The sequence below is a fragment of the Lissotriton vulgaris genome, chromosome 9 (genome assembly GCF_964263255.1).
Source record: "Lissotriton vulgaris chromosome 9, aLisVul1.2, whole genome shotgun sequence".
Taxonomy (NCBI): Eukaryota; Metazoa; Chordata; class Amphibia; order Caudata; family Salamandridae; genus Lissotriton; species Lissotriton vulgaris.
Genome location: NC_141697.1, coordinates 830,761,162 through 830,786,023, shown reverse-complemented (window position 1 = coordinate 830,786,023; position 24,862 = coordinate 830,761,162). Strand labels below are relative to the sequence as shown.

At 49.8% G+C, this 24,862-nt stretch overlaps 1 protein-coding gene across 1 annotated transcript in view; it reads right to left on the bottom strand.

Annotated features, from left to right (window-relative positions):
* LOC147692322 (sperm microtubule associated protein 1-like) overlaps window positions 1-5,258 on the bottom strand; it is a 359,300-nt gene extending 354,042 nt beyond the window's left edge. The window contains exon 1 of the mRNA XM_086936775.1: window positions 5,022-5,258. Within this exon, the coding sequence (XP_086792901.1) occupies window positions 5,022-5,258 (237 nt within the window). The remainder of the gene's footprint in view (window positions 1-5,021) is intronic.
* Window positions 5,259-24,862: the final 19,604 nt, after the last annotated feature.

Sequence of the window (24,862 nt, the reverse complement as noted above, 5' to 3'; positions counted from 1 at the left end):
AAAAGAAATAGAACTTACCTCTAGGAAGCAGTGACTCCAGCCCCCTCCTCTCCTGCACACTACATGGCAACAGGTCCTGCAAGCCCGGGACTCCAAGCACAACAACAGGAAAGAAGGAGTCACCAAGAAGAGGAGGCTGCTGCTGAAGGAAGACCAGCAGCCTACACTGCCATCTAGTGGACACTGGGGAGAATTGCACCACAAGAAGCACGAAGAAACAAACAAGCCCAAGACAGCACAAGGGAAAGCCTACAAGGGAGAACAAACCTGCAGCGATGCGGACGGAGACCCATCATCACTGGTGAGGTGAAGCCTGGGCGCCACAGGTGCTCACCACAACCGCCGGAGAGAAAACAACCTCACGCTGGACGGCGAGGGAGAGTCAAGACGTCTACCGCAAGCAGCAAGATTCAAAGGCAACCAAAGAAAGAGCGCAAGTGTACCCCGGACGCGGACAGTACAGGACAGCGCCTAACAGAAAGGAAGCCACACCCAAAGCACCAGAAGACATGCGAGGCAAGTACCCAAGTGTGAAGAAGAAAAGTGCGACGCGCAAGTGGAAGAGCGACAACGCCAAAGAATCTAATGAACCGCAAGGAACAAAGCTACAATGAAGATGTATCACGACGGTACCAAGTGAAGCCAGAACTTGCCACTGCAATGCACACTGACGTGCAACGGAAGAGTAACGCAAAGTTACCCCGCAGCCAAAAGGAGGCGAAGCAACCAAGCATGGTCAACGCCCCAAGAAGCTAAAGAGCCTCACCGGAAGCGCGCACGAGAAGTGCATCCACCGGCGAAGGTCCATGGAGAGGTGAAGTTAACCCTCCGGAAGAAAAGGCAGAGCACACGCAGAGCGCAGGTGAAACTGCGCCAACGCAAAAAGCACTGCAGAAGCGCATGGCGATCCCAATGATCGCGGATAGCGAGAAGAATCACGAAGAGGAAGCTGTCCACCCCATCTGGTAGCAAAGACGATTGCCCAAGAAGAAAAGGATGATCTGACAAGCCAGAGAGGCGCCCAAACAAAAGCCGATCACCCAAAATGGTTGCCAGAGAAGAAATTCTGCCAAGTCATGATGAATATGTCCTGCTAGAAGACGTCCGTGAACTGGGAGATCAGGAGAATGTCCAAAAGAAGACCCGGAGAGACGGACGCAACACTCACAAGAAAAGAAGTAATAGGAGGCAAGAGAGAAGATCGTAATGACCGGTCCAGTCACCGAAGAGTGGAGAGAAGACAGTGTCCTAAAGACAGGACAAGACCAGACGGAAACAGGCAGAGTGCACGCTGCTTGAAGAAGCCTGGTCAGCAAGACAAAGAAAGAAAGGTGACCGCACCGTGTCGCGAAAAGGAAAGGGAGAAGAGTGGCACGATGCCACGAAGAAAAGAACTGAAGTAAGAAGTCATGTGGCACGACGCCTTCATCAACAACTTTTGGAAAAGGTGAAGAGAGGTGTAACAAGTCCACACACCTACAAGAAGAAGAAGAGGTGACACACCACAACATTGTGTACAGTGACCCGCACGTCCAGGAGAACACTGATAGCACCAAGAACAGAACAGGCACCTATTCACAAGACCCCTATGGCCCGTGGACCATTGGCAACACCCACCTTTGGGATCGAGTGAAAGTCTGGAAGCGGAGGAAGCTCAGATGGCCTGAATAAGGAGAACTGACCATTCCACACCAGCCCGTGGAGATCCAAGGGGCAAAGGCCTCAGGGACACCGGAGGCAGAGGGTCCCGACACGAGAGATGAATCCATCGCCGTCTAACCTGCACGTCCCAGGAAGAAGAGAAACTTGTGCGCAAAGGCAGGAGTCAACAACTACCCTCCAGGTGGAGCTACGGACTTTGAGAGGTAGTACCCCCATCGCCTCCTCCATTCACACGCAGACTGTGGAGTTGGAGCAACGCTGTGGAATAATACCCGGCCCAGTGGAAACCTGATGTAAAGGGCCTCCGGTACATCTCGTGGCAGGAGAACACCCGAGAGAGAGGCGTCCTAGTGAGAAGAATGTCCTTCAGACACTCCATCTTTGCAATGTGAAGCCAAGCTGCTGACAGTGAAGAAACCAACTGACCAGCGGAAGACAACATCATCCCAGTCTAACATCTTTTCATCCTGTTGACGTCATCCTCAAAAACAACACCTCAGTGGACTGACCAACACACTTCCACGGCGCAAGTCCACAAGCGCACTCCCACCAAGAACCAAGACGTCAAGCCAAGAAGAACTACAGTTTCAGCAGCAATTTCCATCGTCGTCATCAAGCAAGCAGCTGAAGAGACTCAATGTAAATTTGTAATTATTGTACATTTGTGTATTTCCTCTCACAGAGTCGGACTTTTGTCTTTCCTTAATTTTTATTACATTTTGGGCGGAATGTTGTGTCCTAGCAGACACAGGCAAGGGTTAAATTGTAACGCCTACACTAAACACCCACCCACCACTGATGTCACGAGGCACGTGACATCAGTCAATAAAAGGAGCCGAGCGCACGTGGTGGCTCACTAACCCACTACTGATCCAGTGTCCGTGTCGCAATCATTTTGAGCATGTGGGCCTAGGACCCCAACACAACAACCGTCATACAGTCAGCTCTCACTGGATTTCATGCAGCCACCAGGATGTGCTTGACTTCTCTCCTCCTGAACAGTCTCTCCTCCTGCAGAGCCAAGCAGACTCCTTCCATCTTTCAGTGCAAGCAGATGGATACAGACTTCAGGTGATATCCCTTCAAATTTGGGGCACCAGCTGTAAGGCAGATACCAGTCCTGACTGCACAGCTGTTCTTTTTGTACTCTGCAGAGCACCTCCTTGCATAATCTTAAAGGAATTGGAACTAGAAGAAAGTTGGTGGTCTAGGTCCAACATTTATACATGACTTTCAGATAGGGGATGTGGGTCCACTCCCATAAGCAGTAGAACTTATCTAGGGTGTTTGATATTTTAAGAACTTTAGTGTGGAGCCCTTTGTGAAGAGTGATGCTTCTCACAGCTGGTAGCAGTGCAGCGTTCTCTTACCTGGAGCACCCACAACAGAGGCACACAGAGATGTTGTGTGAGTGTATATGGCTTCCATCAGGTCACTGAATGAACAATCAAGGACAAGCAAAATGACAGGTCTCGCCTAGATGTTTCCATACCTTTGTCAACAAAGATTGCAGTCCCACCCTTCACCACTGCCAACCACCAAATGACCGTTCTCAGGAAAGCTAATCAGAAGCTCATTGCTAAACTAAAAGAATCATGGAATATCTAAAGGAGTCCTGTCTCAACTACACTGATGTCAGTCTCTAGGTCACACCTCTCCAGCTAATGGAATAGGAGCAATACATTTGCAGTCTTTGGGAGAACAGTCCTGACCCTTTATCTTGTGCGAAGCCAGGCCAGGGAAATCCAAAACAGGTCGCACTAGCGTCCATTACTCAGACTCACTCATACACACTTATCTGCACCAATGTGTTCCAGGCACTACGCAAGTATACCCACTCAAAATGCACAAGGTATGTAAGCACAGTGGTGTAGGCATACGCATAAGAGTCAAACTTTACACAAGTGGGCCATTGGTATTCACTCCTAGGGCCAGATAAAAGCGTCTTGTCACACCACTGATTCCTTTTAAAATCACAGTATGCTGGCACAACTACTTTATTTACTATACCCATGAGAGAAAAAGTAGTCCACTACTCACAATGACACGCATGCATAGTGCACCTATGCAGGATGCGGGACAGGTCCGGAACTTGACATAGTCAGTGTTGAGCCTTGGCATTTGCACGCATGCTTAGATTAGCATGATGTCAAGGTCAAAATAAAAGCCAGGATACCAGATACACATGTAGCTGAGAACTCATTGCAGAGGAACACACCCATAGAGCATGCAGGGCATGGGCGTAACGTAAGCCCCTGCAGTGCGGGAGGGGGGGGGGCAATTGATGAGGGGACCCTCAACCCTTCAAGAGGAAACCCCTTTCAGGCCAGGGCCAAAAATACCTATGGAATATTGGAGGCTGGGGGAACCCTCATCACATCATGTGGGTGGACATCAGTTTCCGTTACTCCACCAAAATAAACATTCTTGTCCCAACAATGACATTAGGGTTGTCACCTGCTGTTGAAATCTGTGACCCTAATTTTCATAGTGGGTTTCCATCTTGCTACCAGTGTCTAGGCCTGCATTTTTAAAACAATGAAGTTTGCACTATTGCCAATGTCTGAGTCCTCCATTTTGGTGAAAAGATTCTGATCTGCTGCCAATGCGGTGAGAGGCAACCATAGCTTCAGACACCCGTGTGGCACCAATGTGGCCCGTCCCTCCTTCCTGGCAGGAGCACACATGCGTATCCGGATAGGAGTTGTGTGTATGCAGGACAGCAGGAGCCCTGAAGGAACCATGACATGAGACATTGCCATACTGCCACAGCTCCAGGATCCTGGCTCTGCACATAAAACTGCACTGCGCCTGGAGAGAGTCATTAGGATCTCTGCTACAGCTCGCAAAGAAGTGGCTGGGAGCCATCTCATCCCAGTAGTGACAGGCAGGCAGTCTTGAGGTTTTCAGTCAAGCCATTGGGCTGCCAGAAGAGTATGCCACCAGAGCACCAACCCCAGCCCTCATAAACCAAGTATTATTTGTACTTCCTCCCAACGTGCTTCGATGCGGCATCATGTCTATGTCAGTTTGTTTGGTTAAAATGCAATTGAAATAAGGCTGATGGAATATCAGTCACATTTGTGAGATGGTACCTATCCGCTAAACTCTACATTGGGCCCAAAGTCCCTTTGGACCCCATTAAAACATGGTAGCACTCGTTCTTTAATCCAGAATAATCTAGACAAAGACAGAAAGCAGTGTTTGCAAATCACTTGTTTCCTTCAACATTTGATGCCCGGCCAGAAACGCTCTCTATCCTACTGCCCCCATTATATTCCCTTTTCTTTTGAGTCTGGGCTTCTTAGACTGGTCCTCTGACCCATTCACCTGCTCACCCAAAACCCATCCCCCATTACCTGCTCTGTTCTTCCGAGAAGCTCTCTCACGAAGGGTTTCCTGAAGTAATCGACCAGGTAGGGATCCCGCTGGCTGTTGTAGGGGGGGAGGCCAGACCAAAGTTTGGGCTGCCTCTTTTCGTAGCCACTTCCATGGGTGCCCACTGCTACCCCGTCCAGTATGAACTCCCTTTCCTTCCTCTGTTGCAAAAGGTTGGCCTTCTTAGGATAGCTACTCAGGTCAGCAGTCCGGGACATAGTTTATCCAAGCAAGGGGGCGAGCACCCATATGCTGGGATCCCTGCAGCCCCCTGACTCAGGCCAGAAGCATTGTTAGGTGACGGGTGACAGATACAATGTCATTTAACATTTCATCCACTTCCCCGCTATAAATTGAACCCACAGCTTATAGGGATAACTAACATCCCTCCACCAGCAAGGGAGCAGATCATTAATAGCTCAAATTAAACAATTAAACAGTACACCCGTGCCCAAATGAACAAATTGAAAACACGGGAATTCAGCCACCACTCAGAAAAAGTCCGAAAGATTTACAAATCATTCATAATTGAAAAGTCCAAAGTAAATTCAGCGTACTGTATATGGATATACTTCCCGCCATGCCAAAATACGAATACTAAACATCCCACAGATATACGACGCCGCTGTAAAACTCTAGCTGAGGCAGTGAAGTGAAACCCCTCTCGGGTCCAAAGGCCCACGTGGCCATTGCTCTGTGTTTCCAACAAGGAATGGATACGTTTTTTAACCATATGGGGGTAGGTACACCTAAAGGGTGCACTACATGCTTGCATCGAAGAAGTGCTGCAAATGACAGGTGTGCTACTTATGCTAACAGTACTCTTTTTACCGACCTTGGAACACTAACACCCCAGTGCGCTCACCAGAATCCTACCAGCGGCTGTGGCTGCAAGGGCCTGCTGGCAGCAGCTGTTTATACAGGACAACTGTCTTACCAGACTTCTTGAAAGCCAAATGAGCCACGATTCTATGCCTACTTTTGGACCAATGCTCAGTGGGAGGCGTCGCAAATATGTCAAACATATGAGGAGTCGATCTCCTGGGGCATTTAGCCATCAGGTGGCTGCATATAAAGATGCTTAAGAAAATCCCCTAACTTCATGCTCACCAATTAGGAATCGCCAGGGGCAGCATCTTCTGGCTTGCGATTTGGCTCACGTGGCATTGCCTCATGAAGACGTGAGCAGGAAGAAAAAGTTATTTGAAAAAAAACACTAAGAACCAGTTTCTGTTCCTGGCCTTGCCTCAATAACTCATGTAAGCAAATTGGAGTCAGTTGACAGGCTATGGTTGGGAAAAGATGGGAAGCTTTCGACGTCACTGGAATAACTAAAAGGTGCTTAATGTCACTCCCGCTGACATCGGCCATTTGGTGAATGAAGTCCCTGGTGAGGATCCGGGAGTCCTGTCTGTAGATGCCGCTCTCTTAGAACAGTCAGTCTTTGTTGCTTTCCTCCTGTCGCTAGGCGCCCAAGGTTCTTTCTTGGAACACAGAGGGCAATGTTAGACCCTCCCTGCATGCTCCTTGGCAGGTACTTTCTACTTCTGCATACTCAAAAAGAATTTGAACTGTGTCACAAAGCTGTACATATTTTTTATCCTGAAAATAAGGGCAGTATTAAAGCAATTTTGGTCTACTGTGATAACGACTGTAATGCAATGATAAATGTTTAAATGAAAACAGATGTGAATACTGTTCGTTAAATTAAATAGTCTTTTCATACAATACATCATAGGGAATGTTAACAAATAGAAGCTCTAAGAATTCAGACACAGCAGTCTGTTCTCTCTCTTTCACATACCCCTTTCTTCTCTCTCTTTCTCACACACACACACGCACTCTGTTGCTGTGCTGCAAATGAAAATAATAATAACAAAAATGATGGCAATTACAACAACAAAAAACAACGAAAAAACAATAATAATAAAAACAACTATTATTAGTATTATTGGACATTCTTTCCTCTTGGACATTCTTTTCTCTTAATTCGGACAATTTTGAAATGATCCAGCAAGAAACGAATTCCAAATGGATGTGAGTTTATTATTTTCCCATCACATCCTGCCATCAACTAGCAGGCTTGAGATCCAAGTGGCAACTGCTGTCTTCCAATATCACCCCGAGAACATTCTACTCACACTGTCCACCCAACGTTCCATGCCCAAGGCTCCGCATATTTGTCATGGATTTGTATTCATTCGGTCTTTTGAAAAATCAATTCAGTAACACACATGTCGCTGCCAAATGGGAGTCTATCTCAATCAGAATATAAATAAGTGTCCCTTGTAACCCACTCTTTGGTCTGGCCCACACAGCTTTAACTTTTCCAAACAATCTTGCCATCAACTCTTCAAAAACTACAATAAGGTGTCTAAGGAGAGAGTGAACTTCGAGTTAGCCTCTTCCAGCCATTTTGTCATCTATGTTTCTTGGTTTTCCATTGCTTGGATGGGCATCGTTTTCTCCAAATAGAAACAAGACAGCAGGATATGAATCAAAACAGAAGACCAACCAGAGTTGCTATTGTATTTAATGCATTATTGTATTGCTGCTATTGTATGGTATGCTATTCTATATGATCAACAGTTACCCTTAAAAATGCAATGCAAAAATGGTAGCATTCTCATAGATTACTGATGCGTTGCTTTCTCAACTGAGAAAAACAAAAGTAATTTATTCTACCACAGGCATGTTTCCAAAAATCTACAGATGGTAATCACCTGCTTGTGTTACCCAAGTGCCTGGAAATGAAAGCATTATGCTTGTAAACAAAGTCAACAGGTCTGGCTTTAACGTGAAAGAATGTGCACACACTAGCCCAAATCATGCTTGCATTTGGATACCACATTAATGCAAGACCTTCTGTGTAGAAAGCTGCATCTCTAAATGGTGCACTAAAATGAAGTACACTGTGCAGAGAGTCCAGAGAGTCCCAGATTGGTTTACAGAGGCAAAAATAGATCATACTAATGCTCTATTTGGGGCAGTGTGATCGAGCAGTTAGGCTTATCAGAGGGTCGTGCTAAGCATTTGTTGTACTCGCAGAGGCAATAAATGAGACACACTCAATAATAAATCCCACACCAATTTACAAAAATAACATGGATTTTTATATCATTTTTAAGACCAAGAAATGTGTTCACAGGGAAGTACTTTTTTTGTTATTAATGTTCAAAGTTTGGAAAATAGCTCACTGTTGTGCGCAATTACGCACATTGAAAGTCTATGGGGAAAAACACAAAAATGCATATAAAATCATATAGTCGGTTCTGGGATGTCACCTTCAAGGTTTAGGGTAGCAGCGGGCAAAGGTCCAATGTTCCAACAGGGGATCGTCGGTAGCGACACAGATTCGGCCTAGAGCAGAGTGATGAGGTTTTCGGTAGCTAGTGTGCTATGAAGAAGGAGGCCACCTCAAAACAGGCTTCGCAAGGGGACTTGCAAGTAAGTTCGGGGAATACCAAATTAGGATTTGGGTTGCAAGGGCTTCAGAGGCACAGGAGCACAGCTGGTTCATCAGTATAAAGGCCAAGTGGGCTGCGTGAAGAGCAGATACATCAGCCGGGCTTTGTGCATCAAGATGGTCTTCACGGTCAGCGGCAGGAAGATTGCACGGACGATTTGCGGACAGCTTGGCTACTCACAAAGTGGGTCTCAGGGGTCTCGCCATCTCTTGAGGGATGCTTGCTTCCTGAGCAGTTGGAGTTCGGTTTGGACTCTTTGTTTCTGTGTCGGTTGCAGGTGGTGTGGTACCTCGGGTACTGCTACGGCACTACTCAAGTAGGTCCTGGTGTCCTCTTACTTGATGGGATGACAGATCCGACCTTCAGAGCTGGTGTACTTCTTGCTTTGGTGCTGCTTCCGAGTCTCTGGGGAGAAGCAAAGCAGTAAACCGGAGCCTGCAGGTTCAGGGCCTGCAGACAGCAGGTGAGCAGTGCCTCTACTCTAAGGGAGTTCCTGGCAATTGGCGAAGGGCTGGGGGTGCTCTTGGGTTCTTCGAGGTCACAGCGCAGTACGAGACAGCATACCATGATGGTCGGATCCTTGGACACCGCAGGTAGGAAGTTGTGTCTAAATTCTGCAGCAGATATTCTGTTCTCAGGTTAGCCACTCTTCTTTGTCTGTTGTTTTCTTTAGTCAATCGAATCTAAAGTTCAGGGTTAAGGGCCTTACAGGGGGAGAAAGGTAGTAGCCAATGGGCTACCTACCTTTAGGGTGTCTACACACTCTGTGTGACCACTTCTTTTGGGGAATGGGCCCAACCCTGACCCTAATTAGCCAATCCCACCTTAGGGGTGTGCTGGCTGAATGGGGACCCACCTCTTAATGTAGCTAATTTTCCCAACTATCCTCCAGCCAAATGTGAAGCAGGAGAGTGGGGTTGATATACTCCACTATCTGGAGATGCCTGTTGGACCTAGATTTACCAAGTCACCTAGGGTAGCCTGGCCTAGAGTAAGACAGTCAGATCCTGGAAGCACAAGTGTAAAGGTTGCGCACTACCCTGTAGTAACTTAATGCACTTCCACACAAAAACGACACTACACCAATGTTTTGGAAAAATATGGATTGATTTATAAAAATAGTTTCGTTTCACTTTATCTTTTTACACCATTGTTTCTCCTTATACTTCTTTCCACATTTAAGGTTTGAATTCACATTGCAAGGTCATTCTATATTTTCTTTCCAACACTTACATAAAAGTTCCACATATACTTTTACCCAGCCTAAAGAAGATACAGCTAGACAGGCTTACTGGCAGGTAATATGCTACTGGAATTTCCCAAAGGACCTTCACCTTGACGAAAAAGGTTCTCTACCACCTTTTCCTTAGGCAAATGACACACACCTTGAATCTTCTAGAAAATAACAGATATCATTCTCTCTATCATCCAGATTGACCCATAAATTCACTTCTCCTAGAGGAACTCGGCATGAGAAGGTTCCGTTTTCATCTGTACATTTCCCCCTTCAGGACGCCTGCTCAATTCTGCCCGAGGCTCCCCCTGGACGTTTCAATCGAATGCCCAGTTAGTGTCTGGCAGATGTGCCTTTGTTTTGACAGGGGTTTTGGCAAAATTCTTGTCCCCTACTTCTCCTCCACTTTCCAGTTCAGAATACTGTCAATCGTCTACTTCCCACCGGTTCCTTTCCAGTCTACTCAGCACTTTACACTTTCTAGGGGTCAGCGCTGTAAGCTTAGAATGGAGCCAGGCTCCGCTAGGCACTCACCACAGCACTCCTCGACGGACGGCTCTCTGACCGGGTGTGGGCCCACGGAGCAGCTGCCGATGCCGGGACCTCCCGCACTTCTCACCGCAGCGCTCCCACAGGGTCAAAGGCCACTCGGCGCCGTTCGATGCACTCCTCTCAATTCAGCACCAACGAACTTACGCACTACTCCGCGTCGACGAGGCGCCGCTTCCGATGCCCTCTCACACGGCGGCTGGGCCTGCGCACTGCACGTTGGGGAGACACTGCTCCTGACGCTCACCCACAGCTACTGGGCCTGCGCTCTGCACATTGAGGAGACACTTCTCCTGACGCTCTTCTCCGGGCGGCTTCCTCCTCGCTGCTCTCACTCGCCGACGATCCCGCCTCCTCTGTTCAGCTTCCTCGGACGTCGCTCCACCTTCCTCTGTTACCCACAGGGGAACTCAGTGCCAGGCAGGGCGCTCACAAGCTCACTGGATCCCTGCACAGGGAGACCTCAACGAGTGACCAGTCAGCTTCTGACAGAGAGATGGAGTTGATTTGAGCTCCGCCACTTCCAGGTATGGTCCTGCAGAACTGGGGGTTTCTCGTCCCCTCAATGGCGACACCTCAGACACAAACACCTGGGCCCATTACCTTAGGATTACTAAGGGGTTGTTCAGGAGTTTCCAGATGGGATCTTTTACGGCAGGGGTCGGTCAGCACTAGGTGGGGATGGGTCAGTACAGGAGAACGGCTGGCCCGCAAGTCAATCCTACTCCCTGTAAGCACTATCCTCCACCTAAGAATTGCCTCTCTCCACACCAGTCCCACCCCATGAAAACACTTGGTACCAACAACATGGCTGCCCAGCATTCCGCCTTATATAGGCTGACCCTAAAAGGTCCAGAAGGGACCAGAAGGTTCTGGAATGCTCCTATTCTATCCTATGGGTCAAGTCTAAGCAGTGGCAGTTATGGCAGTTGTTGACCACCATTTTGTGAGCCTGGATAGTTTTTAGTCAGGAAGGGCACCTAAGCCCAGAGATAAAAGACCATGAGGGCAGAGAACACCCAACCCCTAGGACAACACTGCAAAAGGTTAAGTGGACATAAAAAGATAAAAAGGGGAATGAGGGGCAAAAAGGGGACAAAATAAATAATTAATAGGAGGGGCTACGCAAAAGGCCCGACAGGTCTAACACGCGTCCCCCCCCAGCTGAAAGTGGGGAGAGCTACCCAACCCCTTGGGAGTCCTCATCACTAAGGCGGAAATACCTAGAGAGACCGTCAGCATTGGCGTGGTCCACTCCAGGCCGATGTTCCACCCGGAAGTCCATTCCCTGTAGGGAAATGGACCATCTCAACAACTTGGTATTTTCCCCCTTCATTTGCATTAGCCAACGAAGGGGTCGGTGGTCAGTCTGAACCAGGAAGTGCGAGCCAAACAGGTATGGCCGCAACTTCTTCAGAGCCCACACCACCGCAAAAGCTTCCCTCTCAATTGCACTCCACTTCTGTTCCCGGGGAAGCAGTCTCCTGGATAGGAAAACTACAGGCTGATCCAGACCCTCTTCATTGAGTTGCGATACCACTGCCCCAATGCCATGATCTGATGCATCTGTCTGGACAATGAACTCCTTGGAGAAGTCTGGGGCCCTCAGGACCGGTGCTGCACACATTGCCTGCTTCAATTTTTCAAATGCTTGCTGACAAGCCTCTGTCCAAACTACCCGTCGAGGTTGTTTCTTTGAGGTAAGCTCTGTGAGGGGCGCTACAATAGTGCCATACCCCTTCACAAAGCGACTGTAGTAACCTGTGAGGCCCAGGAAAGCTCGGACCTCAGTCTGGATCTTGGGGGGTTCCCAGGCCATGATTGCCTCAATCTTTGCCTGGAGGGGCTGCACTGTTCCCCTACCCACCAAGTGGCCTAGGTACACAACCGACCCATGCCCAATCTGACATTTGCTGGCCTTGATTGTCAAGCCAGCTTGCTTCAGGGCCTGGAGAACTGCTTGCAAATGTTGCAAATGGTCCTCCCAACTGCTGCTGAAGACAGCAATGTCATCCAGGAAAGCAGTGGAGAAACCCTCCATTCCGGAGACGACCTGATGCACCAGCCGCTGAAAAGTGGCAGGTGCATTCTTGAGCCCAAAGGGCATCACACAAAATTGGAAGTGTCACTCAGGCGTGGAGAAGGCTGACCTTTCCTTTGCTCCATCTGTCAGGGAGATCTGCCAGTACCCTGAAGTGAGGTCAAAGGTACTCAAGTATTGGGCAGCTCCCAGCCGGTCAATTAATTCATCCGCCCTAGGGATCGGAGGAGCATCAGTTTTGGTAACTGAGTTCAGTCCCCGGTAATCCACACAGAACCTCAGTTCTGGAGTGGTGCCTGGTGGAGCTGCTTTTGGCACTAGAACCACCGGACTGGACCAGAGGCTTCTGGAAGGTTCTATAACTCCTAGCTCCAGTATCTTGGTAACCTCACCATGGATGCTAGCCTTCACCTTCTCGGACAGCCGGTAGGTCTTTGACTTCACTGGTGGGCTGTCCCCTGTGTCCACATCATGGGTACACAGGTGAGTCCTTTCCGGGACAAGGGAGAACAACGTAGAGTACTGTTCCAGTATCTGGTGGCAGTCCTCCCGCTGTTCAGGAGTTAGAGATGGGGAGAGAATCACTCCCTCCACCGACCCATCCTTTTCCTGAGATGAGAACAAGTCTGGGAGAGGTTCGCTTTCCGCTTCCTCTCCCCCATCAGTCACCATCATCAAGATGACCTCGGGCCTCTCATGGAGGGGTTTGAAGCGGTTAGCATGTAGCACCCATAGGGGCTGTCGAGGGGTCTTAAGGTCCACCAGGTATGTGGCCTTACCCTTCTTTTCTAACACCTCAAAGGGGCCTGTCCAGCGATCCTGGAGGGCACTTAGCTCTCCAGGCTCCATCACCCACACTTTCTGGCCAGGCTCCAACTCCACCTTGTGAGCGTTGTGGTCATACCACTCCTTCATTACTGCCTGGCTGGCCTCCAAGTTGTCAGAAGCTTGCTTCTACAACTTCGCCATTTGGCTCCTGAAGGCCAGCATGTAGCTCACCACATCCTGGGGGGTTTCCTGGGAGACTTTTCCCATCCATCCTTCACCAGGCTGAGAGGACCGCGTACAGGGTGCCCATACAGAAGCTCAAAGGGGCTGAAGCCCACTCCCTTCTGTGGCACTTCCCTGTAGGAGAATAGCAAACAGGGTAGGAGGACGTCCAATTTCCTCCACAGGCTTTCAGGCAGACTTCTGATCATGCCCTTCAAGGTCTTGTTGAACCTTTCTACCAGTCCATTTGACTGAGGGTGATAAGGAGTGGTGAACCGGTAGGTCACTCCACACTCCTTCCACATTGCCCGCATGTATGCTGACATGAAGTTGGTCCCCCTGTCGGACACAACTTCCTTGGGGAAACCCACTCGGGTAAAGATCCCCATCAGGGCCCTAGCCACTACAGGTGCAGTGACAGTCCTCAGAGGAATTGCCTCTGGGTACCGTGTGGCATGATCCACCAGAACCAGGATAAACCTGTGACCAGCCGTTGTTGGTGGATCCAATGGCCCCACAATGTCGATGCCCACCCTTTCAAAGGGGGTGCTAACGACAGGAAGTGGTTCCAGGGGAGCTTCTAGCTTCACCCCTGTTTTCCCACTGGCTTGGCAGGATACACATGTCCGACAGTAGGTGTCAGACGCCACTTTCATCTGAGGCCAGTAAAAGTGGGGGACAAGCCGAGCAAAGGTCTTGTCCTGACCTAAGTGTCCTGCCAAGGGTATTTCATGAGCCAATTCCAACAGAAAGGCTCAGTACCGTTGCGGGACTACCAAGGCCCTTGACGAACCAGGTAAGGGTACCTTGGGTTCACTGTAGAGGAGACCGTCCTCCCAGTAAATGTGGTAGTGTCCCGCAACGTTCCCTGCTGCCTGGGCTTCGGCCTGTCGCCTCAGTCCCTCAAGGGTAGGGCACTCGTTCTGGCCCTTACAGAACTCCTCCCTGGTAGGCCCTCCCTCCACATGCCACTCAGCAGGGATGGGTAGGTCCTCCAGGGAGACTACTTCCCCCTCCATGGACTCCTGGTCCACTACCGCAGGTGGCCGATCTGTCACATGGGGTGTGGAAGGCGAAGCAGGCTTCTCCCGTCTTCGGGTCTGTCCCTTTTTGGCAGCGGGTTGGGCCATTGTTCCAGGCTCCAACCCGGGCGAACTCCCTCTCCGGGCAGTCGCAGACCTTGTGCTTACACAGACCCAGTCAGGTGTACCCAGCATCTCTGAATGCGTCCGGTATTCCACCTCTCTCCAAGCATTGTGCTCCATGTCATTCCCCAGCAGACAATCAACTGGCACGGCAGGGCTTACGGCAACTCGAAGTGAACCTGCAACCCCTTCCCACTCAAAGGGAACCTCGGCCACAGGGTAGTGGCCCATTCTGTCGTCAGCCATCGCGGCGGGGTGGAGTACATTGGGAATCACCTGCTCTGGAGACATCAGTTGACTTCTCACCATAGTCATACTGGCTCCTGTATCTCTCAGAGCCTCCCCTCTCTGGCCATTGATGGTGATCCATTGGTTGGTTGATTGCTTTATTTCGATATGCATATATCATAAAAGCATTACAAAGAATAAACAGCATATCGTAAATGTGACTGTACATTCGGAATAAAAAGGATAAAAACACAATTGATCAGAATAAATTAGCTAAGACAGAATTAAATTGATAAAGACAGTCTTTTTAGTCGAATCAACCAAGCCCATTTTAAAAACTTGGAAACGGCACAGACAATGGGAGGAGCTGTATTAGTTAATAGAATCCGGAGGGCGACGGAATGCTGGCGAGTACCCAGTTCTCTGCAAATTGGTTTAAGCCATCTTGATCTAGGGCGTCCATAGTCCGGACATTCGAAGAGAAAATGTGACACAGTTTCAGGTTTGCCAGGACATAGGGCGCAATAGCGTGATGCTGGCTGGGACTTATTCCACCTGGAGCAAAGGTCGGCCTGGGGTAGGGTTCCTAATCGGAATTTAATATACAGAGACCGGTCCATGGCGATGGTGATTAAATCCATATAGGGCTCGAAGGCTGCAACGTCTTTTGTTATCAAAAATGCTGCGGTGGCATTGCAGTGTTGCTGATTGCTGATGCGCTTCGAGGAGACCCGTTCCCAGTATAGTTTTTTTAGGGACTCCTTTGGGGGGGCTGAGTGGCTGCGCCAGCAAGACTCCAAACCTAGGTCCCCTAGCAGATGTTTGATGTCCCTGAGCCATTTGATCTTCTGCCAGCCATCAGAGCGCATCACCTCTGCTAACCCGTCAGCGTAGGATTTTAACTCCGGAGCCCTCCACAAGCGAGCCCAGAGCAAGAGAGGGCGAAGGCGAGCCTGGTCCCTAATTGCTTTGCAGCCTACATCCATTAAGACCGGGACTGTCGGAGTACTCATCGGGATGGCAAGGAGATCTTTGATGAATTTATTCTCGGCCTTGCTCAGAGACTCCATATTACCTAGGCCCCACAGTTCGGCTCCATAGAGTGACACAGATACAGCTCGGGCTTTATAAATGTCTATTAATGGGGCAATGGTATCAGAAAAGAAGGGTTTACCCAATAAAGTCACTGGGACCTGGGTATCTAGCGTTAAGAAGAAGGGGTCCCAGCAGGGAAGACGTATAAATAGAGACAATTTGAATAAAGTAAATGAAAGTAAATGCATCTATAATGTTTTATTCACATTATAGGGAAAGGTAATCAAAACCAAACAATTTACAGTTGTATCAGTGCCCCTGAGGGTAAGGTGGACGTGCAATTGTGAGGGTAGTGTAGGGAGGGATAGTGACAGTAAAAACACGTATTATTCAAACATTCATATGAGTTCAATGTCGAATAGACAGCATAAAGATCATGAATCAACACAAAAGTTCACAGTACACATGCCCCAAGGTCCATACTATGCTGGAATTATGGGTAGGAGGAGGCTGTGTTTAGAGGTAAGGAAGTCGACGTTTCGACCCAGGGAGAGCAGGAATCAGTGAAATCCTTGCAGGTGGGTCTTCATCAGGACGAGAGGGGGGCGGTGGGGGAAACAACCTAAATATAAATTTAAATGGATGTATTGGGTCAGTTTGGTATTATCAGGAATTGTATATTTGGTTTTGATTACCTTTCCCTATAATGTGAATAAAACATTATAGATGCATTTACTTTCATTTACTTTATTCAAATTGTCTCTATTTATACGTCTTCCCTGCTGGGACCCCTTCTTCTTAACGATAATAATAATATTAATGGGGCAACACATTGTTTAGTTGAATTTCTGTACTCCTTAAGGAGGGTCCCCCCCACCCTTTTATGACCGACTTTCATTTTGTTGATGTGGGCGGACCAGCTCATTGCATCACTTAAGCCGATTCCCAGGTAGTCGAATTCTGCCACTCTTTCAAGGGGGGTGGAGTTCATAATAGGGGGACGGCCAAGTTTACGAGGGGGGTGCATGACTAGATACTTTGTTTTGTCCACATTGATGACTAATCCTCTGATAGTGCAAAAATCCTGGAAGCGGTTCAGGAGTTTCTGGAGGCCTTGGGGGGTTTTCGAAATGAGGAGGGTGTCGTCGGCGAACAGCAATGTTGGAATTTTTACGCCTCCCAAGGTGGGGGCGTCTGCTGGTTCGCCGAGCAGGTGCTCTACCACCCCATTGATGTAGAGGGAGATTAGGGTGGGAGCCAGAACACAGCCCTGCCGCACTCCCCTCTCGACCCGGATCTTTTCGGTCTTTTCCCCATTCATCCCCCATATAACCTGGGCATAGGTGGAATTATGCAATTTAATGAGACGGTTTAAGATGTAGGGGGGCATCCCTAGGCCATACAACACCCTCCAGAGTTCCTCCCTAGGAACCAGGTCAAAGGCAGTCTTCAGATCTATAAAGGCCAGGTAAAGACTGCCTTTGCCTAGCTCCACCACCTTCCAGTACAATAACAAGAGCCTGAACACTTGTTCAATGGTTCCGGTTCCTGAACGAAACCCAGCTTGCATATCAGACAGAATGTGGTTGTCGTCCACCCATTGTGAAATCCTCCCCAAAATTGCTTTCCCCGCCAATTTCTGACTCGAGTCTATTAGGCTTATGGGCCTATAATTCCCAGTTAAGTCCCTACAACCCTTTTTGAGAATTGGGACTACCTCGGCCCCTTTCCAGGAGTCGGGCACAGATCCTCCCTCAATGATGGCATTAAGAAGGGCCGATATCAGTACCCCCCATTCTTCTGGGTAGGCTCGGAGGATGTCTCCAGGGAGACCGTCCGGGCCAGCTGCTTTTAATGGTACCAGAGTTTTAATCATATTTGTGACTTCCTGTTCAGAGAACAAATCCAGGTCTCTATCTAGAGTGTATGGCGGAAGGATGAAGGGATCGTTAAGTGGGCCTTCAATGGCAGAATAGAGTGTTTGAAAGTGGGTAAACCATGTCTGGGCATTAATGCTGCAGGTCCTCAGTGTATCATCGGGACGATTCCTATTTCCCACCAAGTCCCAAAAGCCTTTAGCATCTTTCCCTTGACTAGCAGCCAAAAGGTCCTGCCATTAATTGTCCTCCCACTTCTTCTTAGCATTTTTTTGGCAGAGGGAGTAGTGCCTTCTTGCCACCCTGGTCCTAGCGGGTATTTTGGATTTGACTGCTTCAATGAGGAGTGACTTCGCCTCCCTGCACTTCTGGTTAAACCAGCCCTGTTTAGACCGTATACGAGGTTTCCTCCTGTTTGTACTAGCTGGGACTACAAAAAGGTCACTCATGGCCTGGGTTAGGGTACAGCACCTAATAGTCACCTCCAACAACCCATCCTCGTGGGAGTCAAGGTTATCTAGAGCTGTGGTAAGAAGCTGCCTTATGGCGGAAGTTTTCTCCTCTGAGAGCGACAGCTTCGCCCACTTTAGTCTTCGTCCACAGTTGGAGACTACTGACAAATCCGGGGCGAGATTGCAAGCGGTTCCACTCCCAGTGCCAGTTAACCACCTATGGGACAATGTGAGCGAGAGGAGATTGTGGTCACTCTCCACAGAAGGTAAAATCACCATGTCGTTTACCATGCTCCACAAGTTTACGTCAAGAAGAAAATAATCAATTCTTGACGTATGTCCAGGCCTGTTGTAAGTATGGGCTCCTGCTTTATCAGAGCCAGTCCTGCCGTTAGCGGCCCTCAGACCAAACTCCATCATTATGGAGTTAATCTGAAGGGCCACTTCTGTCCACTTTTTAATTGGACTGAGTTCTAGGGCTGGTATCCCCCACCTATTATCATGTTCCTCTTGATCTTGTAAAATTTCAGGGCAAAGGGGCTCAAAGGTGCAATTAAAATCACCCGCCACCAGAGTGCAGTGCTTGTGTGGTGACGAACGAAGCAGGGCTTCCAGGCAGGCTATAACTGGGGATTCTCTGCCCCCCTTCGTACCTCGGGCATAAATGTTGTAAATGTTTAAAATAACTCGTCCCTTGGGGTTTTTCAGGGAAATGTTGAGGAGGTCCGGGCATTTGGTATCCCGCTCCACCACCCTGCAATTAAGTTCAGAAGCCACTCAGATGAGGAGGCCGCCTGAAGGGCGACCCCTACCAGATTCTGAGTGGACGGCTGGTAAATGGTGGGTAGAGTATCCTGCCTTGTGTAAGGGCTCCTTGCTCCAGGTTTCCTGAAACAGGCATATGGAGTATTGCTCCACAAGCGAGTTCCAGTCGGGCAAAGCCAGCTTTCTCTCGAGGCCTGCTACGTTCCAGCTGAGAACCCTAATAGGTGGGTCCGCCACAGCCGCAATGCTACAGGTCTCGACAGGAGCAAATAAGTCCACAACACCCACGGTTGGGGAACCAACTGAAGTTTCAAGTGGCGCCCTCACCTCCCCTAGTTCCCCTATAGTCTCCACAGTAACCTGATCTTCTGGTATGGTCGGAGGGGTATAATTATTGGCAGATGGGGGGGACTGGACGCCGGGACTCCAAGTCACCAGAGCCTTCTCAGAAGCGTTAAGAAGTCAGCAGCCCCAGAGGCCCCAGTTCGATAGTGGTGGAACTGTATGCGACTGCGCTACAGTTGTTCCCGGGAAAAATTGGCCATAGACATTGTTTTGGGGAAGGGACCCTGGATGGATGATGGGGGTAATCGGGGCCGACCGCGGGTAGAAAAATGATAAATCAACTGCATCAACTCCGGGGCCGGCCACGGGTCGCCCTTGGCAGCATATTGTGGGCAGCTCTTGTGTCTTGGAAATTAACCACCACACAGTCACCCTCAAAAGGTTTTTTCCCGTGTCCGATCCAGCCCACCCTACGTATGCCAAGAATCAGGCCATCCACGCCCAATGGAAGGGGTCTATTGGTTTTCAGCCAGTGGATGACCTTATTCTTTAGCGCCTGGTGAGTTTCCTGCTGGGAGTCTTTTAGGGGGGGAACTTTAATAAGGACAACAACATATGGGTGGCACTCAGGGGGGAGGTTGACTGGGGGGCACTTACGTGTTGGTTTCAGTGGAATGGCCACTGGGGAGGGATTTTTAGGAGGAGAGGTGGTAGGTTTAGCCTTAGGGGTTATGGCTACTCCACTGGCTTTAGCAGGTGGAGCGGCCAGGGGTTTAGAGTTTGGACCAGTCCCTCCCTTCTGTTGCTTCTTATGTGCAGGATTTGGCACAGATATTATCACTGCTGGGGCGGGAGTAGCATGCACCTGAGCAGCGTGAGTAGAAACACCAGGCCTTGCCTGCTTTGCACCGGCCTGGGGAGCTGGTGTTGAAGCATTCCTGATAGCTAGTGACTTAGCAGGCAGTGTCAGCTGGTCTCCCAGTGGTTGGCTCGCAGAAACCCCTTTTCCAGCATTCCTGTCTGTGTTGTCCTCACTAGGCTTTGGCTGTAGTTTAAACAAGGTTTTCAGGGAGAAAAAATTGTCCCTGGTAACCTGTTCAAATCTGTCAAGCCTATTCCCCAGACTCTTGACTTGGTCTATGAGCGGTACCAGCAGAGACTTTACCAGTTTCTCGAGGGGCTCAAATAAAGGGCCCTCGTTTGCTGGGAGAAGTGATGCCGGGACCAAGGGGAGAGGCTGCAGGGTGTTGGCTGCGAGCTGTGGGGGGTGGGGTTCCCAGGTGGTTTAGGCCCTCCGGAATCTGAGTGTGTAGGACCCCTTTGGGGCTGGGTCCTAGGACGCTTATAAAGTGTGGAGTAACAACCCTTCCGAATACTGGTCGCCCTTTTCCTTTTCCTGTGCTCCCGGGTCAATCGTGTCTGGGACGATGGTTTTAGGCCGGGTGTCGGAATGTTAGAACCGGATTGAGACTTGAGGCCGGGAGAGCTGGCTAAGGGATGAGCGGGGCGGGACATTGATACAATAGTGCTGAGACTGTTGGGCAGAGGATCAGATACCAGACTTTCTATCCTATCAATTCCTGCCTCTAGCGCTAGAATATGTGGCTCCCCAGAGGGGGTCCCAGGCAGTGGTGCGGTGGGAATGGAGGAGATTGGGGACAAAACATGTGCCACAGCTCCCAGGGAAGAGCGTTTGGAAGGAAGGAAGTCTTGTGAGAGGCGACGTTCCGTCATTGCAATCTCCTTTTCAATGACGGCAGCCACCCTGGTAATAAATTTGTCCATTGTGCCGATCATCGTAGTGCCCCCTGGGGCACTTTCTCCGCCGCCCCATTAAAGCTTTACCAGAGCGGTTTGACATGATGGCCTCGGGACCCACAGATCAACTCCAAGGTCTTGGTCCGGAGGCGATGGATGTGAGGTGGGAGGACCAGCTCAGCCTCTGACAGCCCCTGACTGCCACAGACTGCCCGCCCTTTGCTCGGGCTTCGCTCGGCGTCCCGCTCGATCCATTGCCCATACTTGGTAGTATTTGGGGGCACCTGGATCTTAGGAGCCATCTCCCGATCTCCCAGGGACACTAAGGTGATAACCCGCCCACCCACCCCCTTATCTAAGGGCAACTCCTCCTCAAGCGCTACACTAGCTACCCCCGGGGCTTTTTCTCCGGTGGGAGGGGGTGGTCTCTTTGGGCATTTGACATCTCCTTTATAATGTCCCACACCACCACACTCGAAGCAGTGGACAACCCTTGGCTGCTGGCTCTGGCCAGGATGAGGGTTTCTGGGTGGGTTAGCCTTAGGGGTGAAACCTGTTCACTTTCCCTGGAAATTGTTTTGGGGACCTTTAGAGAACTCCCGCTTTTTATCTCCCCCCTCCTTCTTCTGAGGGGCGCCCTGTCCGGCCCTTTGGGAATCCCCTCCAGTCCCCTTTGAGGACACCCGGGTACTTGCCCAGATGTCCGCCTCCTCAGCAAGCTTCCGGGGGTTGGACAGCTTGCTGTCCACCAGGTGTTGGCGCAGCTCGAGAAAACACCTTGCGAGTAGGTGCTCTCTGAGAAAAAGGTCATACAATCCCTCATAATCCTTTACCTCGCTGCCCTGCACCCAGCCCTCCAATGCCTTCCTCGCATCGTCCAGGAAATCCACCCAGTTCTGGGTGCTTAACTTGTGGCTCCCCCTGAACTTTTGGCGATACTTTTCCGGGGTTAGCCCAAACTTTCTGATCAGTGCTAACTTCATGGTGGGGTAGTTGGTCTGCTCCTCCGGTTCTAAGGCTAACAAGGTTTCCCGACCAGTAGGAGGCATGTATTTGTACAACCCACCCCCCCCCCCCCCCCAGTGTTTCTCCTGGATCCCATGGGCTCTTAAGGAGACCTCATAGGCAGCCAGCCATTTGGCTATATCATACCCCTGACTATAGCTGGCAACTATGTCCTTAGGCAGGTAGGGTCTGGACTCCCTGGTTGGTTCTCTGGTTTCGCTGCCACCATTTGGAGTAGGAGAGGGTCCTAATTGTAGGGCCTGGAGCTCTAGCTCTTTTAGTTTAAACTCATGAGCCATCCTCCGTTCTTCCCTCTCCTGTTTTAGCCTGGCCAACTCCCACTTCAGTTGCCTTTTTTCCCTCCTGTCTGTGAGTTCCGCTTCAGTCAAGCTTCCTCCGGGGACACTACTGCCCCTCCTAGAGTAAGTCATTGGTCCTGGGAGTAGGTTTCCCACCTCAGGATGGAATAATCCCTCTACCTCTATGACCGTGTCCTGGTCTGTCCCCTCATCCTCCTCCTTCCCTTCCCTGTGTGCTTCCACCCAAGCCCTCAAACTGGTCTGGAGTTCCCCCATCTTGGCACCACGCTTAAAGAACACTCCCATTTGTTGACAAAAGTCCTTAAGCTGGGCCACAGAATAAGTGTCCAGTTCTTCCAATGCAAATTCCATTCTGCTAAAGGCAATTTAGGGACAAGCACACACAAAGAGTAGTTTTACAAGGGACAATCTGAAGCTACCTCCATCCCACCACCAGGAATGATTTTGGAAAAAGCAAAAGTAAAAATTAGGAAGTCCGCCAGGAGAAAACTCTTGGTGTAGGTCAGTGGATTACACTTAGTTACTGCAGAGTAGTCGCAACCACAGTTCTCCTCCCACCGCTGCCACCAATATGTTGGACCTACATTTACCAAGTCACCTAGGGTAGCCTGGCCTAGAGTAAGACAGTCAGATCCTGGAAGCACAAGTGTAAAGGTTGCGCACTACCCTGTAGTGACTTAGTGCACTTCCACACAAAAACGACACTACACCAATGTTTTGGAAAAATATGGATTGATTTATAAAAATAGTTTCGTTTCACTTTATCTGTTTACATCATTGTTTCTCCTTATACTTCTTTCCACATTTAAGGTTTGAATTCACATTGCAAGGTCATTCTATATTTTCTTTCCAACACTTACATAAAAGTTCCGCATATACTTTTACCCAGCATAAAGAAGATACAGCTAGACAGGCTTACTGGCAGGTAAAATGCTACTGGAATTTCCCAAAGGACCTTCACCTTGACGAAAAGGTTCTCTACCACCTTTTCCTTAGGCAAATGACACAGACCTTGAATCTTCTAGAAAATAACAGATATCATTCTCTCTATCATCCAGATTGAACCATATATTCACTTCTCCTAGAGGAACTCGGCATGAGAAGGTTCCGCTTTCATCTGTACATTTCCCCCTTCAGGACGCCTGCTCAATTCTGCCCGAGGCTCCCCCTGTACGTTTCAATCAAATGCACAGTTAGTGTCTTGCAGATGTGCCTTTGTTTTGATAGGGTTTTTGGCAAAATTCTTGTCCCCTACTTCTCCTCCACTTTCCAGTTCAGAATACTGTCAATCGTCTACTCCCCACCGGTTCCTTTCCAGTCTACTCAGCACTTTACACTTTCTGGGGGTCAGCGCTGTAAGCTTAGAATGGAGCCAGGCTCCGCTAGGCACTCACCACAGCACTCCTCGACGGACGGCTCTCTGACCGGGTGTGGGCCCACGGAGCAGCCGCCGATGCCGGGACTGCCCCGCACTTCTCACCTCAGCGCTCCCACAGGGTCAAAGGCCACTCGGCGCCATCCGATGTACTCCTCTCAATTCAGCACCAACGAACCTGCGCACTACTCCGCATCGACGAGGCGCCGCTTCCGATGCCCTCTCACATGGCGGCTGGGCCTGCGCACTGCACATTGGGGAGACACTGCTCCTGACGCTCACCCACAGCTACTGGGCCTGCGCTCTGCACGTTGAGGAGACACTTCTCCTGAAGCTCTTCTCCGGGCGGCTTCCTCCTCGCTGCTCACACTCGCCGACGATCCCTCCTCCTCTGTTCAGCTTCCTCGGACGTTGCTCCACCTTCCTCTGTTACCCACAGGGGAGCTCAGCGCCAGGCAGGGGGCTCACGAGCTCAGTGGATCCCTGCACAGGGAGACCTCAACGAGTGACCAGTCAGCTTCTGACAGAGAGATGGGGTTGATTTGTGCTCCGCCACTTCCAGGTATGGTCCTGCATAATTGGGGGTTTCTCGTCCCCTCAATGGCGACACCTCAGACACAAACACCTGGGCCCATTACCTTAGGATTACTAAGGGGTTGTTCAGGAGTTTCCAGATGGGATCTTTTACGGCAGGGGTCGGTCAGCACTAGGTGGGGATGGGTCAGTACAGGAGAACGACTGGCCCGCAAGTCAATCCTACTCCCTGTAAGCACTATCCTCCACCTCGGAATTGCCTCTCTTCACACCAGTCCCACCCCATGAAAACACTGGGTAACAACAACATGGCTGCCCAGCATTCCGCCTTATATAGGCTGACCCTCAAAGGTCCAGAAGGGACCAGAAGGTTCTGGAATGCTCCTATTCTATCCTATGGGTCAAGTCTAAGCAGTGGCAGTTATGGCAGTTGTTGACCACCATTTTGTGAGCCTGGATAGTTTTTAGTCAGGAAGGGCACCTAAGCCCAGAGATAAAAGACCATGAGGGCAGAGAACACCCAACCCCTAGCACAACACCGCAAAAGGTTAAGTGGGCATACAAAGATAAAAAGGGTATGAGGGGCGAAAAGGGGACAAAATAAATATTTAATAGGAGGGGCTACGCAAAAGGCCAGACAGGTCTAACACCTGTGTTACATTTCAAAGGCGGCATCGCCTTTGAAGCTTCCCACCTTGGAAGGCCATCCCAGCCTGGTGGAGGTGGAAAGCAGCAGATCAGGCTTTGTTACCAGCCTCTGAG